The sequence below is a fragment of the Leptosomus discolor genome, chromosome 7 (genome assembly GCF_034619465.1).
Source record: "Leptosomus discolor isolate bLepDis1 chromosome 7, bLepDis1.hap2, whole genome shotgun sequence".
NCBI classification, from domain to species: domain Eukaryota; kingdom Metazoa; phylum Chordata; class Aves; order Leptosomiformes; family Leptosomidae; genus Leptosomus; species Leptosomus discolor.
Window position 1 is genome coordinate 5,302,207 of NC_141397.1, and position 18,672 is coordinate 5,320,878.

At 39.8% G+C, this 18,672-nt stretch overlaps 1 protein-coding gene across 8 annotated transcripts in view; it reads right to left on the reverse strand.

Annotated features, from left to right (window-relative positions):
- DGKB (diacylglycerol kinase beta) overlaps positions 1-9,034 on the reverse strand; it is a 320,120-nt gene extending 311,086 nt beyond the window's left edge. For all 8 annotated transcript variants that reach the window (XM_086468496.1, XM_086468493.1, XM_086468492.1 and 5 more), the window contains exon 1: positions 8,965-9,034. In XM_086468496.1, coding sequence (XP_086324622.1) covers positions 8,965-9,034 — 70 coding nt within the window. The remainder of the gene's footprint in view (positions 1-8,964) is intronic.
- Positions 9,035-18,672: the final 9,638 nt, after the last annotated feature.

Here is an 18,672-nt window from a genome sequence, read left to right on the forward strand (position 1 = left end):
ACAAGCAGCTTTCCCCTTTTCTCTTCAAGCATGTGAAGCTTTGTTGGGCTGAGGGGACCCACCACGAGCTACCGGTTCTTTAAGCTGGAATTCCATAAAAGCGAAGAGGAATCATCGTTTCTCTCAGAGTTAATTTTTTCAGTTTGTCTGATGAGTCATGGGTTTTCATCATTTGAATCACACTTTCAAGCTCTTCTATAGAAACACGAGGACTAAAAATACATGCTTTTAATGAGAGCTGAGATTCTGCCACAATCACATGGCTCCCCAATTAGTCCATTCTCCCTTCGCTTTGTTTCTTCCAGGCTTGGTGAACTGTAATTCTCTGTTTGTGACATCAGGCTCATTTCCACAGCAACGAATTGAATTATCCCCCAAATCTTTATAATATGGAATAAGCAATAGGAACAGATGAACTCTTAAGAAACAAAAGCTTTTCACTGTTTACATGCAAACGTCCACAGAAACAACCAAACAATAAAGGAAAAGAAATATGGAAGATACATAGAAACACAGGAAATTTAACAAAGGCATAATCAATGTTTATACATTTTACAGTCTATAAACACACGTTCAGTAATTTTATGACTATGTCAGACTTGTAATAACCACAATATGTGTTCAATGCCAGTAACATCCGGGTGTTAATGACTGGTAGTATATATCCCTGCAGCTTGAATTCTATAAAGAAATCATTATTTTTGACAGAGGAAACAGAAACCAAGGTGAGTTGACACCATTTGCCTTCCAGGATTCTAAGACAGGAGGTATCGCTGCCAGCCAACGCACACCATGGATCCCACAGCCACAGAAACTTGAGAACGAGAACTAAGGTTTCTATTTTGGACTTTGTAGGGAGTCTTTAGATTCGCTTCTTGCAGTAATATCCTTGAAAACAGAAGTGCACAGTCAACCTTTCCCCTAAAGACTTACAGAGCCCGACTATACTATTGAAGAACCATGCATCCATCTGCATGTCTAAGTTAACACAAGCCCCGATACTACTGGCAGTGCTAGAGCTCTGACAAACTTAATTTTTCCCAGATACCTAATCAGCCCTCAGTTGTCCTCAGGGAACACTGGAAACTTCATAGCATCGTCTAGAAACTAATATGATTACCCTAAAAATAAAGGTCAAGGTCAACCACTACCAGTCCCAGCACAACCACTTCAATACCTGCATTGTACGGAACTACCGTGTTTCACTGCTCAGTGAGACTGAGTAAACATTCCAATCTTCTCCAGGTGTTGTGATCTCCTTCTCTCCTCCATTCTCCCAGATGGAACAGATGTGCAAGATGGTAGCAAGTAAATGACCATCTTCTAGTGAGGCCACGAAGTGCTCTTGATGATAGCACAGTGTCCTATTCATTACACAGCAAGCACGGCCACTGCGCCTCTGTGCTCAAATGATGGGTTTTTAATACTAATAGCCTTTCCTAACAGTATTTTATCTATGAGATCAATGCAACTTGGTACTATCTAACAGGTCACATCTCCAATTCCTCTAACATTTCTTCCATCTGAGATCTAAATAGCTACAAAACTTTGACACTTTCACTAGGTTTTCTAAAATGAACACACACAGTGTGTTAGCACCAGCACAACAGAGATCATTTGCTCCATAATGCTTTTGTAATCCCTAAATGAAAGCTGCAAGTTTCTGAGCCATCATATTTTTGACCCTGTCACTCACAACCATTCAGGAACCAGAAGCAGCATTTTGCAACAGGAACCCATAAGCGGGAATCCCAGTTCTCTTAGTGAGATTTTCAGTCCCCAGCCACAGAATTAGAATTCAGACTGCATGAACCAACTGGCCCCTTTTTCTGGCCACTCCATCCCCAACAGGCCTTGCACGTAAAAAGGGGATCTCTCGTTAGACCCATTATCCTTCTCCATGAGGTTCCCCAGCTGCATGGGATATCATACAGGCAGCGCTGGAAGACTCCATCTTTCAGCCAGTCTGACAGGCTCTGACAAAACTTTGAGAACTTAATTTCCTCCACCTTTACTAACAGCAGCAGAAACATCACAAGCAATTTTCTCTGTCCACTTTCCAAACAGCCAAAAATAGCTGGTTTCAGCCATCTGTGAGGCCCATTCCGTCATTACAATTAGCACAATTCCAGGTGGCACTAGAAGCCTCAGACACTCTGAGGGGTTGTGTAATGGCCCATAGCTGCTGGTGACCAGCTGCCACATCTATGAAGTTCCCTGCAAGTTATCTTTTATAGCCATTGTAAAAGAAAAATCTTTTCCATCTGTGAGGGCCACAAAACCAAACCCACCCAAGAGTCTCTGGACCAAAACTTCTGCTGACCTTCCTTTTTCTCTGAGATTTTTTTCCACAAGTTCCTCCTTCCCGTTTGCCTACAAAATTCTTACACAGTCTAGCTCTTGCAGTAGCTATTGATGCTACATCAAAAGATGCTGCAGCTGCTGATGCTGTTCCTGTTCTCACAGCCATTTCAGTAGCACTCCAACATCTATTTCTATCTTCAGGCTGTGACAGTCTGCCCAAGTTATCCACCAGCCTGGGAAAAAAAAAAAAAAAAAAAAACCACACTGCCAAAAGTTTTGCAAAAAGTCTTTTTCAGGCTTTTTCCTCAGGGCACATTTTGTTGACAAACTCAAAAGGACAACACAAACCCAAGCTATTTCCCCAGAGTGCACACGCTGCCAGAGCTCAGAGCCCTTTTTCTCCACCTCTCTCTGCCTACTAAGGCAAGGGCAGAACTCCCTTCTTTCTTTTAAAGCCTAGCTGAATCAGGAAATAGTCCTCCTTTAACTGTTTCGAATCTCTTCCAATATTTTCTCATTTGCTTTTGGAGCAGGATCCTCTAAACTCCCCTAAACATATAATTTGGACTACAACAGACAAAAATCTATTTAATAGAAAAACAGCTAAAAAATTCATTAATAAAAAGGATCCAAAAAACCCTGTCCAAACTAATCAAACTTACCATACAGATAATAATCACAATGAAGCTATTTATATCGTTTCTCTCTAATGTCCTTACAATTCTGGCTGCTGTTAGGAGTAGTACAGAACTCTGCACACACCTGGTACTACACGGTTTGGAAGAAAAAGTCTCTGCCTGTAGAGTCCTGTACGCACCTTACCCTACGCTGTGACATTTTTTGGTAGAAAAACACCTGCATCTTTTCATCTTTCTTTCTCACAGCCAGCACTGATCATGAAATCTAAAGGAGAAAATAACATGCATTTTCTTCTCTCGAGTCCATTTCCCTGAGTGGGCTACATTATTGCTGTTACTGTTATTATTACTATCATGTAATGAGCACAGTTATCTCAGTTCTCTTTCTTTTCACATATTTTTCTGAGACATTTTAAAATGAGGCAAAGATCTAATGTAAATTTTTTTTTCTACTATTCTCTGTCCAAAACAAAAGGAGAAAGCATATTTTTAATTTGACCTGCAAGGAGGACATAGAAATCTCTTTGGAAATAATTATTCTTCCAAAAACCACACGTATGCATATTAACCGCAAAGAGCCAAGTATAAGGTAACATGCTCTTTGAATTCTAGAAATACACTTTTTCTTCTCTCTAAAGTAACATTTAAACTGTCCCAAAAAATTCATTTGAACCCCCAAATTATTTAAGTACGGCAAGCAGATGAAGAAAGGTCTCAAACTGGAAGTATAAAGTTGCCTTAAATTGAGCTCGAAAATAATTCCATAAAACAAAGTTATGGATATTCCTTGGATTCATTTACTGGAAGATATTTTTTTACTATTAAGTTCTGAGCGTCACTTAGAGGGAAATGGTTTTTGATTAGGAACAACTGGTGGAGAACTCGTCCTTTGCTGTTCAGTTACATTTACGGAAATTGGGAAAAGCTGGTATGTATTCCAGAAAGAAATTTTACATTCGAGGTTTGCATCCACCAGACAATACACTTGGATAAAGCTGAGAATCATACTATAAATACATGATGAAGACAACAGGCAGACAAGAGGTGGTAGGAACTTCTCAATGGGATACGAAGGACAGTACCTGCACACAAAGGTAGGAGAAGGCCTTGCTTGTTCAACTGTACTTGCAAGAGCAGACAGGCTATCAGCAAGACGACAGAAGATTAACTAAAAGTGGAACTATGCTGAACTGGAGTCAGAAAGCACAGAGAGTCAGAAACTTTAAGTCAGAAAGTAGAGAGCACATGTCCCTGTCAGAGCACCAGAATCCACGTGAGGAGTTTAATGGGCTTTATATAGTGGAAGATCCACACACCTGCTTTGGTGACTAAAAAGGGGATTTAGGCTAAATTCAGACCTCTAAGCCCAGGACAGCTGGATCTATAACATCCACACATGATCAGCTACAGTTCTGTGCATATAACCTAACTCTGTAAGTACTCTAAGCTTATTATCTGTGCAGCCTGTATCTCAACATGGTTTGAAAATTCCTTTACATGACTGAAGTCAATTGATGCAGAAAAGCAGCAGCTTATCTACATGCCTCCCGAGTTCTGTACAGTCCGAAGATAAGAAGAGGCACTTACTTTGTCTCTTAGAACCTGCGTGGATCCATTCCTCTGCTATTCTCAGAAACCATAATACTTGCAGATGTGACCGATTCCAGCAAAGTCTGGTAGCAACAGTCATCTTCATGAAAGAAGTGGAAGCGAGACAGGCTTGCCTTCTGGTTAAGGGAAGGCCAAGGATATGGGTTCAAACTGAGCTTCACCCTCAAAAGACTCAAACCAAAATCCCTCACTCCTACCCGTGTGCCCTGTCTGCTCTACAGTAGCAGTAATTTCTGTACTATAACCGTACTACCTTACAGTAGTAATCTGGGTTACCACTCCTTCCAACACTGGACCAAAACTAAGGCTATCAAACCAGAAAAGTGTCATGTGCTTGTGCGGAGGGCAGTGCCTGGGGGTGTCACGCAAGCAAAACACTGTCTCATTCTGTGGCCAGCTTAGGTGGATGGGATACAGCTTGACAAGGGAACTCTGTGAGGGTTCTTCCTGACCACTAAGCAAATACGCAAAACGCTGGCAAATGTATCGTAAAGAGACTATTTTCTGGGTGGATAGGCACATGAAATGCAGAACATCGAATCCTCTCCTGAAAGTAAATGAGCCAACTTTCCTAACCGAACATACTCAGGCTCCAAAGAGAAGCAGAAATCAAAATACACCCTGTGCTTAAAGCTTCCTGCTGGTTAGTGCAAGACACCTCAGAACACCCCCTCTTTGGGCTCACCTGCTAAAGGTACCTGGTTTGCACCCACGACAGTGGATGCTGCGACTCATCAACATTATTTGAGCATAGCAATATGATATAGAGGGGTAAGTGTGAGCTCCAAATTCTACCCATGGAGCTCAGGTCAGTCTAGTATACTCCTCTCTAATAGTTTGTTTAAGAATTTCTTTATGTTTTCTTTTAATTAAGTCTTTACCATTCAGTATTATTACTTTTTATTTGCACACCAAAATGTGTGTATACTAATACAGAAGAAGAAAACCTCTTTCTGTAGGTCTTATTGTTTGAAGTGCTATACTACTTATACATATCTCGCTATCAAATACCTGTCTATATTGACTCAAGACTAAAAATTAATCCAATGTTGTATAATATACTTAAAAGAACATTTCTTTTCATATTTCAGCCTGGCTTTCAGCATTGGCTTTGTGTGGCAAGGTCTTGGTAGCAGTGAGGCTACAGGGGAGGCTTCTGTGAGAAGACACCAGAAGATGCCCCACGTCCGATAGGGTCAGTGCCAGCTGGCTCCAAGATGGACCCGAGCCCATCAGCAACCGTGGTAGAACCTCTGTGATATCCTATTTAAAAAGCAGAGGTGGGAACAAATGAACAACTGCGCAACAGCAGCCAAGAGAGGGGAGTGAGAATACATGAGAGAAGCCACTCTGCAGACACCAAGGTCAGTGAAGAAGGAGGGGGAGGAGGCACTCCAGGTGCCGGAGCAGAGATTCCCCTGCAGCCCATGGTGAAGCAGATATCCACTTGCAGCACGCAGAGGATCCCACGCCAAAGCAGCTTTGCTGGCAGGACTTGTGACCCCATGGGGAACCCACGCTGGAGCAGTCTGTTCCTGAAGGACTGCACCCCATGGAAAGAACCCACACTGGAGCAGTTTGGGAAGAGCTGAAGCCCATGGGAAGGACTCACGTTGGAGAAGTTCACGGAGCACTGTCTCCCATGCGTGGGACACCACGCTGGAGCGGGGGAAGAGAGTGAGGAGTGACAGAGTGGCTTCGTGGGCAACTGGCATCCAGCCAAGGTCAACCCAGCACAATCGCACAAAAGTAATTCTGATTCCAGTGACCTCACTAAGTAGATGTGACTACTACACTCTTTGTTCCACTTTAGACCTGATTCAAACTAAAACAGGAATTGTAGACATTGCATTTTGTAAATTCAAGAAAGTTTACCTGTTACAAATTTCCATATTTAAAATCATGTTGTAATTTAGGTGGGATTTATGAAGTAAAGTCTCTAGACCAAACTGAATGAAAGGCAGAGCAAATGACACCTCCACATATCAGCAGGTGAGTGGAAAACAAACCACTCTGCCATAAATTCCCTACTGTATTCGAGAGTCCTTCAGTGAAACCCACTCCTTAGCACGAGGCAAGGCTGGGGGCTCAGCACCACCACGTGCTGGTGGGCAACCGACACAAAGTCAAACCTCCTTACAGTGTCACCTTCTGACAGCCAGATCATCTCTCATTCCTGCAGGAGACTCACTGGTACCTTAAGACACCTGTTGGAGAGAAGTGTGCAATGCTTTTTTTTTTTTTTTATAAAATTATTTTAAACAAATCAAACTCCAGCAAGCCAGCCAAAGTCTACCAGAAATTTGGTGGTTTTCAGTTCACGATCTTGCCGTGTTCAACAAAAACAATGAAATATAAAAGCAAATATACACTCAAACTTCACAAAATCCCATATAACATAATTACTATATAGTAATGAGTAAAGGCATCCACTGTCACAACATTCCACATCTCTGCATGTTAGACAAATAGGTATCAAATTAAAAAATATTGGATCCACTTAAATATTTATTTTTTTAAAACTGCATTTTAAAGTCTTGAATCACACATTTAAAGATACTGCTATGCAGTCATACAGCAAAAATCAAACTGGACAGCTCAGAAATTCAAAATAAGGCCCATATCTGGGTTATAGTCCCTTGGCATTACACATCAAAGTCTATATACCACTAACAATTTTTTTTTCTAATTGCCTCAGAAATTGAACTATTTATACAGGGATGCGTCACATTTCATATTTTCAAACAACTTATATACTTTTGTTCGAGAAAAGCAGAGGAAGCTTGAAAGACACCGTGTCTTTCTTTTACGTGCACACACAAACCTGAACACAAATACAACCCATTTCACCAAATACTTTATCCTGATACCAACAGCTCTGTTAAAGCAACGGCTCTGAACTATGGTGCATGCAGGAAGTCTGGGAAAAGCAAAGGGTAGCAGAAGGAAACGGAATACATTAAATACCTTTTTTTCCCCGTAAGGAAGATGACAAATATTTTGGCAAATGCTGCACCGAAAGCTTAGGTTATAAGAATGCATAGAAAAAAACCCAACAACACAGCTGTTCTATCTCTCTCTATTAGAAGTCTTCAATTTCTGGTATTGAAAAAATTAATGAAGAATCATTTTAAAATATTTTCCCAGGAAGAAGTAAATATTTTCAGAAGTAATTTAAAACAAAACAAAACAACCAACCAAACAAAAAAACCCTGCTATACTACAGTCACTATCCATTAGATGATGTAATTTGAAAGAAACAAGCTTATTCATACAAAGTTTTCTTTACAATAGTCTCTGAAGGCAACAGAACATCAGTATAAACTTTGCAAATGTTCTTTTTAAGCTCCGTGTAACTGCATCTTGTTTCCCTTTATTTAATGTTTCTGTGTGTTACATACAAATACAAGAACTACTAAAAGGCATGGATGTTTTCATTTCTTAGCCTCATACCAGACCTTTAAGGCCTTCTTTCAAGGAGTATCAGCATCTCATATTCCACTATGAAATGAGAAAAAAAAACAGCTCCTTGCTTGGTGACATCATTAAGGCTTTAAAGCAGTATATGGAGCAAATTTCCTGCATCTCTACAGCTTATCCTTTGAGACAAGAAAGTGGCATGGGGAGGAAACATACTTTGTCAATAAATACTTCAAAATATACAGCAAGTGTTGTAGAAAACTGTGAGACTCAAACACACCTGTTCCAGAATGCCTCACGCAAATATTTCTATCTGATGTTTAGTTGGTTTTTTTTTGTTCAATGACATTGCATTATATAACGTATCATTCATGGCTTAACTTGGTATCATGAAAATATTATGAATCTCAATCACATTCCAGTGGAATGGGCTATTCGAGTTAACTTTAATAATCCTTTAATGATTATTCTGTTCGATGGCTACAGAACTGGATCTTCAGCTTAGAGAGATTTCTGTTTCCTGCTCTTTCACAGGACAACTCCCCCTTCACGTTGCTTATAGCAATAGAAACATCTTCATATTGAACACTTGAATGAGTTTCTCCTGCAATCTCCATGTTTTCTTCCATGATTGAGCAAGCCGCCTTTTTAACTACAAACCCTACTCTAGTGGCCTATAAATTGTTACGGTGAATTTAAGGCAGCAAAGACAAAAATATGCTCTCCAAACACCTGTAGTCACACAGCCCATAGTCAGTCTACATGGTACCGTACTGGATAATAATTGTTCAGTAAAAATAAAAAAGATACAGATCCCAACTGATTTTTTTTCCCCCCTCTAAAAAACATATGGTTTATGTTTTTTAATCCAAAAGATAATTTAACCATTAACTCTACAGCGACTAATATCAATAATACAATAATGTTATATTCTGCATTCAAAATATTCCTAATTTTTAAGTATCCATAAAATCACCAAAAATTTACTTACATTCTGCATATTTCTGAAGCTGAGAGAACTCTCCAGGACTAAGGTTAACCCACTTGTCCTGGCTCGTCATACTGGCAGTAAGGGTCCTCGCTAAATATCAGAAAAACATTCCCTTTGACCCACGTGATGTAAACTCCATAAAGACTCGTAGCTTCAGTTCACAGCGCTTGGAGACTGGAGAGACGGCATCAGTCTACGAGGATGAAGTTTTGGACGCTACGAACTGTTCTCAACGTGTTGGTTCAGTGGCGAGTTACAGCACTGTTAAAAGAAGATCAGACATTAGAAGCATAAATACCAGTTTTCCTACGGCAATAATTGTAATTGATAAATATTTTCTCATATACAGTTTTGCTCAAAATATTTCCGTACAGTATTTGTCCATAAATACTTTTATGTGTATTTCCAAATTTTATTTTTAAGAATTCCAAATGCTTATGTGCAGCAATGATAATGAAAAATTATCGATTGTTTATGATCAAATTGTACGTGGACACCTCGTGTGGCGATGTTTCTGTTTTAGTAACAACCACTGCAACAGCAGATACTATCTATCAGAAAACTGATATTTTTAACTGAGATTTTAAAATCAGATTCAGATAACCGGGCTTGTATCCAATTATGATGTTTCACCGTGCTGCGTGGCCCTGTCAGAAACGTCCTGCAGCTTCTAACTCCCCATGTCAAAACTGAAATGGATTCTGCAGTTTGGCGAGATATTCACATGCGAGCTATATAAATATTAACTATTCCAACAAAATAGCAGGGGTTTGATTTCTCGACTGTCACAACATTGCTGAAGTCACTATGGAAAATCAAATGTAACTGTTGGCACCACTGCAAATCAGTCCAGGAAAAAAAGAAAAAGATCAAGCTGGGGGTGCCATCTCATTCCAATGTTACGCAGTTTCCACCTCCGCAGGGCGGACCTTACCAAGGCAATGCATCACCAACACTGCTCCTCGCACAACAGGTAGGATACCTGACTTTGAGATAGATAAAATTAGATGGAAAGTAGCTCATCCGAGATTGGCGTCTAGTGCGCTCTCTTTAATCAGCAGAAAGAAACAGGTGGCCCAGACAGCAATTACTCCCTCCAGTTTCAACATAATCTTCAAATGTGATGAACTGCCTTCTTGTGGTGTTTATCTTTTGCTATTGATTACAGAGGTTGCCTACATGACAAGTTTGGACTAGAAAGCTAATTTTAGACCCTAAGTGAATCTCTTTATATGCCTAGCAATGTGTCATTTACATGGGTCAAATTACTAAAAAAGAGCAAAGGAAAAATTCAGACCAGAGAAGACTGACGTAGTAATGGAAAGAGTGCTAAGGAGGAAGATGTTGGCAGCTGAGAGAGGACAGAAAAAGGAGTAAGATGTCATGAGGGAGGGGGAGGGAAATAAAAATTAAAAATAGAGTAGCTAGAAACAAAAGCATACGAAAAAGACACATTAACCCTAAGACAGACAACACCTCTTTCTTTCTGTCTTACATGTACAAGTATCATTCACAAAGAAATTCAGGAAGAAAGACACCTTAGTCCCAGAGCATGCTTTCATTGCCCTCAGGCCCTTCTTGGTGACTGATTTGAGTGTTATGTAGCTGTATTGTGAGCAAGTAAGGCTACCTAAATACAATAACAGACTACTTGGCAGCTGCCTTGTCTTTTTAAAGTTTGAACCAGGAGAGATTCCTATGTTCTTCATCTCCTGAAGTCAGAATAAAACACAACGCCATGCTGGAAAAGGCAAGATCTAGAAACACTGACCAAATAAATAACAAAAACTAATAGAAGCATAGAGATCAGGACAGAAAAAAGCAACACTAACGTGGATAATGTTGGGCAAGCGCAAGGCACATCAGCCTTCAAACATCCGCGAGTCAACATCAGTGCCAGAAAAAGGGCAGTAACTACAAAGGCTAAAGTGATATTCCATAAGAAGAGTTACCAGTCTGTCTTGAGAATCTCAGTCCTCTTACATACGACAAAAGAAAATAACTATGGTCAACAGGGACATTTTAATCAAATTAGAGATGTTTCATTTCTGGCAGTTGATTAGATTGTATTGAAGACAGTTTTATTTCTTCAAATAGGTATATTTTTCTCATATTCTTGACAACTAATTAGGTTTTACTGTAAATTCTTTTATATTTGCATAATTGTTTTAACAGAACGAAAATTTTCTACCACAATGTCATCCAGTATTACCTTTTGTATTCTTAACTACATTAGTTTCATGACCTGCAAAAGCCAGCATTGCCGAACGCTGTACAGCTAGAGATCACCTCAGTTATTTAGTATGAATATTTGTGAGTGCCATCAGAATTCCTGTCCCTAGCAAGGTAATAACTGCTGTGCACTCTCAACTGATCAATCTATTCACATGCAACACCTTTAGCTGACCACTGTCTAGAGGGTTTGCTGTCTACACAGAACACGGGCAGCGTTTTCCCATCAACTTCTCCAACTTCAGATCTAAGTGACCGCCTCTGTCATCCTTTCCCCTTTACCAGACACCCAGGCTCTACTGCCTACAGTGTTGCCCCAAAAGGTACAGGACCCTAATGAGATGACAGGAATGGAAAAATTTAGTATGGGGATGGCAGTCCACAGGAACGATGATGTAGCTTGTGTGTGAGCCAGCAGAGGGAGGATTAAACAGAGTTTAAAGCTACATTATCATCTCAGAAAACTCTCCAAATGCCAGTTCTTTCCTTTGAAAGGGAAGACAGAGGGGGATCTAGTGAAACTAATTTGCCAAGTTTAATCCGGGAACGGTAACGGGGAGGTAGGCATTCCCCTGAGGATGGCTAGCTGGTCTCTGGACCCCAGCCAGGCCCTGGACACCACCTCAGTGCCTGTGACGCAGGAATATGCAGTGACATAACGGGAGATATCTTGGCAAAGAACCTCATAGAGGCTTCCTGGGTTTAGTTTCCTATTAAGTTCTGCTACAGGGGAGTCCTAAATAAGGAGAGGTCCCTGCTCCCTGCTTCTTTAGTTTTCATAGTTAAACCTTTTACAGTGGCATTTTCCCCTTTTTATATAGCTACATTACTACATACAAGAAACCAAGCACATTACATAGATGCTGAGGACGAAAGCCATCGATGCATATTTGTTTTATATGATATGTGCCATTTGTTGAGGTAAACATTTCAAGATCACCTATATCTTATACAAATATCTTAATTTCTGTAGAATAAAATATTAATTACGTTTTCTTTTTCAGTAGTGTTTCATTTAAGTGCATGCCTTTGCACTTTATTTTTGTGCCTTTTCTCTCAGTTCTGCAGGAAGGTCAGGCAGTGAGAATCCTATACGTAAGTACATGAAGAGGAAAGCAGTGACAGGGATAACAGTATCACAGAGGGAAGAAAAAAAAAACTTGAACTAAAACATTAATAAAATGTGCTTGCTGGCAAGCAAAATAAAGATCAGCAGTACCAAACAGGTACAAACAGCCATTTGACCTCTCCATGCAGAGATAAATTACTCTGAAGAACACACTACAGCATACAGTTAAAATATATAGGATGTCAGGAAGGGAATTCTTCTACTGATCCTCTGAGAGTTTGACCTATTCCAGGAAACTCGGATTTGTGCACATTTTGCTAGTATGTGCTTAGGCAGGATTCTCAGCCGTCTCAACCAGACACAAAGCAGGTCTTACAAATACGAGAAATTAGAAATTCTACATTAATAAACCATTCATTTTATCGCACAAAGAATTAGAAAAAAATTCTTCGTCCTCTTTTCACTGGCTATAATAAGCCACAGAATTTCAGTCCCACTTTCATAATGTGTTTTTCTTTCTGGATTTGAGAGTTTATTAAGTTTTCAGTCAGGATTCCTACCAGGCCACATACCCAAACTAGGAAGCAAAGCTTTGTTAAAAACTCTACAAATCAAGTTACTTAGCATTCATCCAACAATGCTAACAAACTTAGATTTCCAGGAATTTCCCATGCCACTGAAATCCTCAGTTGCCCTGCAGAAACCAGGCTGAGGAGTGCAGAAGAGAAAGGAACATACAACGTAGGAAAAAACAAATATAAAAGCATAACCCCTATATGCCAACCTCAACACTCAAATCATCTCATTACACCTTGTACAGTCCTCACTGCAAGGAAAGAGAGGTTTTGGGGAGTATGTGGGAAAAAAAAACAAACCCAAAACTTTCACCTGTTCCATAACACACATCTCAATTTCATTGCTAACTGCCAGTTACTTTACAAAGGGGGCACAGGGTAAGGCTGATGGCAGAAAGGGGCGCAAGTGGGCAAAACGACAGATCTTAAGTAGGCATCTTCCATGCTGTACAAGACTGAGACCTTCAAGTCCTTTTCTCCCATTTCCCTCTGTTTTAGTATGCTTAAAAAAAATGAAAACAAGAGAGGGCACGAGCCCTAAGGAAACAAGTTTCCTTCCAGGAAAACTATAGTTCTCCACAACATGACTGATTAGTGATTTTTGCCTGAATAATGGGAATAAATAACACAGACTATTTTATACCTTAATTGCTATGGAGGCTGAAGCAATTACGCTTTCCAAGAACTTCTCTGTACAGAAGGTACTCGGTACAGGGTCCTACACCTTCACCACGGTTAGCTGGACCCTGTGATTTCAGTGTGGGTGGCATCACGGATTTTCCAAAGAAGAATTTTTACATGTCAGATACCATGTGCTGACACCATATACCTGAAACAGTTCTCTCTCTCAACTCCTTGTTAGAAAGCAAGTACATACATTCTTTTTACCAAAGCATCTTTCTTCTGAAAACTCAGTGTCCTTTGAGAGTTTAGCAAACAATGGAAAAATAAACATTTCATCAACACTTGCAAAAGAACAAGTCAGCCTTCATGTATAAAACACATTCTCTTTGATGGTATTTTAAGATCTATGTAACATTAATGTACAATGCACCATTGCACTGTTTATTCTCTATTAAATAAGCTGTTAGGATTAAAGTACATAGTATTTCCTGGACACTGAAGGACCATACCTGCTATTGGAACCCCCAGGATATTCTCTCCGCTAAGGTTGCTGTTGTCAAAACAGCTGGACCAAAATGACAACAAAAAACCCCAACGGAAACATGTTAACAATCTCCAGTTTCTTGGAAATGCAGGCCCTATGTACAGATATACAAGATGATTTGTGCAGGTATTCCTGCAATTCATTTTACACTTTGTAGAAAACTCTCTCTCTAATGTCAGAAATACTACAAATTTGCACAGTTGAAACTTTACTCTGAAGAGTTTGAGGGGAAAAAAAAAAAAATCCAATCAAAAGTATCTGCTAATCACCATTATGATTTCTTTACTCTCAAATACGGAAGTATTATGATTATTTATAATTGCTGCTGGATTAACAGCATGGATAAAAAAAAAGCCCTCATAACAAAACACAACAGCTTCTTCCTACATAAATTATGTATTTTACATAACATCCTCTTGGTTTTCACAGTATTTAGCAGAAAGTCATTTTAGCAGTAGACATTCTTTTCCAATTTAGCAAAGGGTGCTTACTGATGAAAATTAACATAATTCTGAAATACAAACTCTAAACACTGATACACTGAAATCAGTGAAAATTTGCTTGCCAAGCTGAAAATCTCTCCCTTTAAAGGAATGCCTTCTACACAACCCAAAAGCATGCATGTTTTCCTGACTACTTTATCCCCAGGTGTACGAGCCAGGGGCATGTAAAAACATCCATTTAAACTTGAATACAAAGATACGGACTGTATTCCTCAGAGAGGCAATTATTCAAATTCACTTCCTCAAATTATTTATATGGAATATATCAGTAAACACAGGGAATATATGCAGCACAGAAACCACCGTGGTACAATAAACAGAATACTTGAATCTTTGGGAAAAACATTTCACCACCTTGTGACGGTGAGAAATATTAGCAACAAAAATTAAGCACCAATAAAAACTGATCAGAATGCAAGACAGCAACGTCACTGAATAGAGCTACTTACATTTAAAATACAGGTATATATTTTTAATTCTACTTTTTACTTTGCTCTTCATGTACCTTAACTTCATCACCTGACTACTTTAAAAGCAACATCAGGTCTTAAATTTTTCCAGCTCCTAGACTTGCTATTTCCAAGCTGCTACACTAATTACCCACCAAGTCAGAAGAACCACATTCAACTCTCTCTGCATTTTCTTCACTAAAATACACTGAGACAAGGAAATACCAGAATGTATATGTGCTGAGGCATCATTAAGTTTATAAAGGCTTTCTCCACGCTTTAAATAATGTAACTGAATAAACTAAAAATAAACTGACACCTTTTCAAACTGGAATTTATTTTACGCTTATAAGAGAAACAGTCCGTAATTCAAAGATCTTCTCTAAGTGAGAGTCATGGAGCTGTTCCCAACGTTAAAAACTTCTCAACAGCAATTTTAGGAAAACAGAATTTTAAAAGTGAAAATTTAAAAAGGAAATTTGAGGAGTTAGTCATTCTTCTTGTCATTCACATCAATGACTAAACAAGCAAATTCGTCCATAGGGCCATTAAAATTTGGTACAGTCAATTTTACGCCTAAGTGTTCACGCTGTATAATATTGTGATTGCATAAGTGATTGATTATAAATCTATTTAAACTAGTAGAGATAAAAAAAAAAACCACAAACCAAAAACTGACCCCACCAAAAAGCAATCAACTGCTTAGACAGAAAAATACTTAGACAGCTGTTAGTATCTTGAAATCTGTGAGTTTCAAAAATATAGTATTTGATAATCAAAAGCCTTAAAAGAAGGCTGAATCACTAAGTCTTATGACTGGTATTCATTAATAAAGGGCACCAAGCAATCTGGGACAAAAATTTGATAGCATTTGATAGGTATAATGATGTAATCTGTAGGAAGGTCTCTGTAACACAGCACATTTGGCTGTCTGCTGGATAAATCACTCTGTAGAGAGAATTAATCACAATTCTTTCCACATCGCCCACTACTATTTCTATATATCCACCAAAAACCCCCTCCAAAATTTAGAGCATCACAGATTAAACGTCTTAGGGGGTACCTCTGCCTTCTAAAGGGTGCATCTGCCACCTTCCCCGGGAAAAGCAGCTCCAGACATACACCCCTCGGTCTGAACTCCACATTGATCTCCCCATAACCAGCACCACCAGCATCTGAGCCCAGATCAGCAGAGTGTTCAGTTCTTTGATGATTATCTGCCACGTGTTCTTCCGCTCTTGTTTCCACTCCCTCTCACGGGATGACCTGTAAATTCTGCGTAACAACTGACTTTTGTTGGTAATAAGCTACAGGGGGTTTTTTGTTTAACTGTTGGGTTTAATTAATGTCTCCATATTTAGGTGCTCTAGGGGTGATTACATTAGAGGAAGGCAAAGCTGAAAAGTGTAATTCACGACTGGGGAAGATTTCTGATGATCCTTGATTTCCTGGGGCAGAAATTCCTACTTCATGCTTGGAAATAAGGCTTTGAAGAGATGTGCTTTAGTCTTGTGACAAAAATATTCCACTGCGCTCGAGGAAAAAAATTTGTTAACTACTGTCCTCATTCCAAAGCTTTATTCACTTTTAAAATAAACTGGGAACAGGGCACCAGAGCTCCTTTTTAAATAACTTGTGAAAATATGAACCCGATTTAATCTTCAACAGGAAATCCGTACAGAGAATAGAGATCAGGTTAGCAGGCAGGTTAATGGATTTCATAGCAGAAGTTCAAGCTACGCTCTTTTCTACTAGGTGGATTTTTTTCTTTTTTCTCTAGGGAAGAGAGCTACATGCAGAAGATGATCAAATCATTGCAGTCCTGGGATATGAATAGCCGACGCTATGTCACTGTCCACTGGGATAGCGTGGAGCCTTCTAGACAACTACAAACGGTTTCATATTTATTCATTAGTATTACTACAAAAAAGTTCAGTGATAGTGAGCTACCAAAAAAGGGTATCGTAAAGTAGGACGGGCTCTTGCCTACAGGAATGCATATCTGCAAAGGAAACTACATGGTGGCAGCAGCATCTCAAACTTCTATTCCCTGTTCACCCACACAGTTCCCGACCTGTCCAAATTCAAGAAGACAGTAATTTCAAGGTTTGTGAAGGCTCCGTGAACACCACCGCTTGTGCGCTCCTAGCGCTTACTCAGATGGCATGACCGCGGTGCCACCAGAAGCCTGGATGGGCAAGCGGAGCACGTGGGAGGCCACGTTACTGAAGCAAACGGCCAAGTCAGCTCAGCACCACGAGCACCAAGGCAGGCTCTGCACCCTCTGCCCACCCTCCCGCACACACGCCCAAGCAATGCTGAAGTCCACGCAGCCCAGTTCCGCAGCTCTCAGTAGCTGAACCTGCGACTTAAAAGCAGCTTGGCCTCATCTCCTTCAACAGCATAAACCTTGAGTCTCCTATCTCATCCCATTATCGCTTTCCCTACAGGTTATACACTGCTATTGAGTAAAGAGAGACAGAGAACTGGCATTTGTGGAACCACACAGAAGAGTTTTGGTTAGGGATGGAAGTGTATTTTCTGACTGAGGGTCCATCATTTGTCTGTCCATCCGTCCTTCCCACCCAGACAGACTTACAGCTGTAAAGACACAACTTTTACACATCGACCCATCTTTCAGATGGACCACCTCCTCCTCATGGTTCACTGTGCTGATTTTTTCAGAGGAATAAGAGAAGATGACAATGAAATTTCTGTCCTCCACCTACTGATTTCAGGATATGACATCATTATATTGTAAATGTTCAGCTTCTCATCCAAAAGACACCACCCTAAATCCCACCATTTTAAACATGTTAAGATGTCTCCAAAATGCTTTGTAGCTAACAAATGCCAATATTCCGAAGGATTTTTTAAACAAATAAACATTGGCATTTAATTGCACTTTTGACTGACAGAGGTATATAACTGCACTTTTATGCAACATAAGTTTGTGTTCTTTTTCCATGGTGTTCAATTTTCAATACAAAAATCTTATTTCTGTTACTTTGTGTTTCCCTGTGCTCTTCCCAACTGAAAGGGAAGAAGAAAAAAAAAGTTGATCCTGTCTCCTCTTTCCCTTGGGAATTTTTTGGCTGAGCCAGCTTACATTATGCTTGCATTTTAAAAAATATTTTTCCTCTGCGGACGGGCTTTGCATTTCTGTTATCTTTTTCTAGTATGTTTTCCTCTGGAGTTCTACCTAATTATTTTCTCTCTATAAACGTTGCAATTAATTCTCCTTAGATTTAGCTTATGTTTCTACACAGTAGTCTTTCGCACTAACGTTCTTGCTATTGTAAGTATGATTATCCAAAGATAGGAGAAATGTGGGACTCGTAGAAGGAAGTAAAATATTGTCTAACACACAACGATTTCAGACACACAAGCCTTTCCTCAAGACTGAGAACAGATGCGGGAAACTTCAAGCTAAGTATAGGTTAAGCTCAATTTTGAGTTTAACTTACGCTATGTCATTATATAGTTTGAGAGAAAAGGGCAGTTAGTATCCTACCGCAGGTCTCGACCGCACACACATATCCTGCAGGATTTGGTTATGGTTTTGCTTGCTTTGCCTATAGACTGCTGAATATATTGCTGGGGCGGGGCCGCTGGTAGCACTTTGCCCCTCCTGACATCTCGAGGGCAACAGCATCACCCGGCCTCGTGAGATTGTGAAGACAAATGTCTGACTTGGCCACCTTCCAGTTCG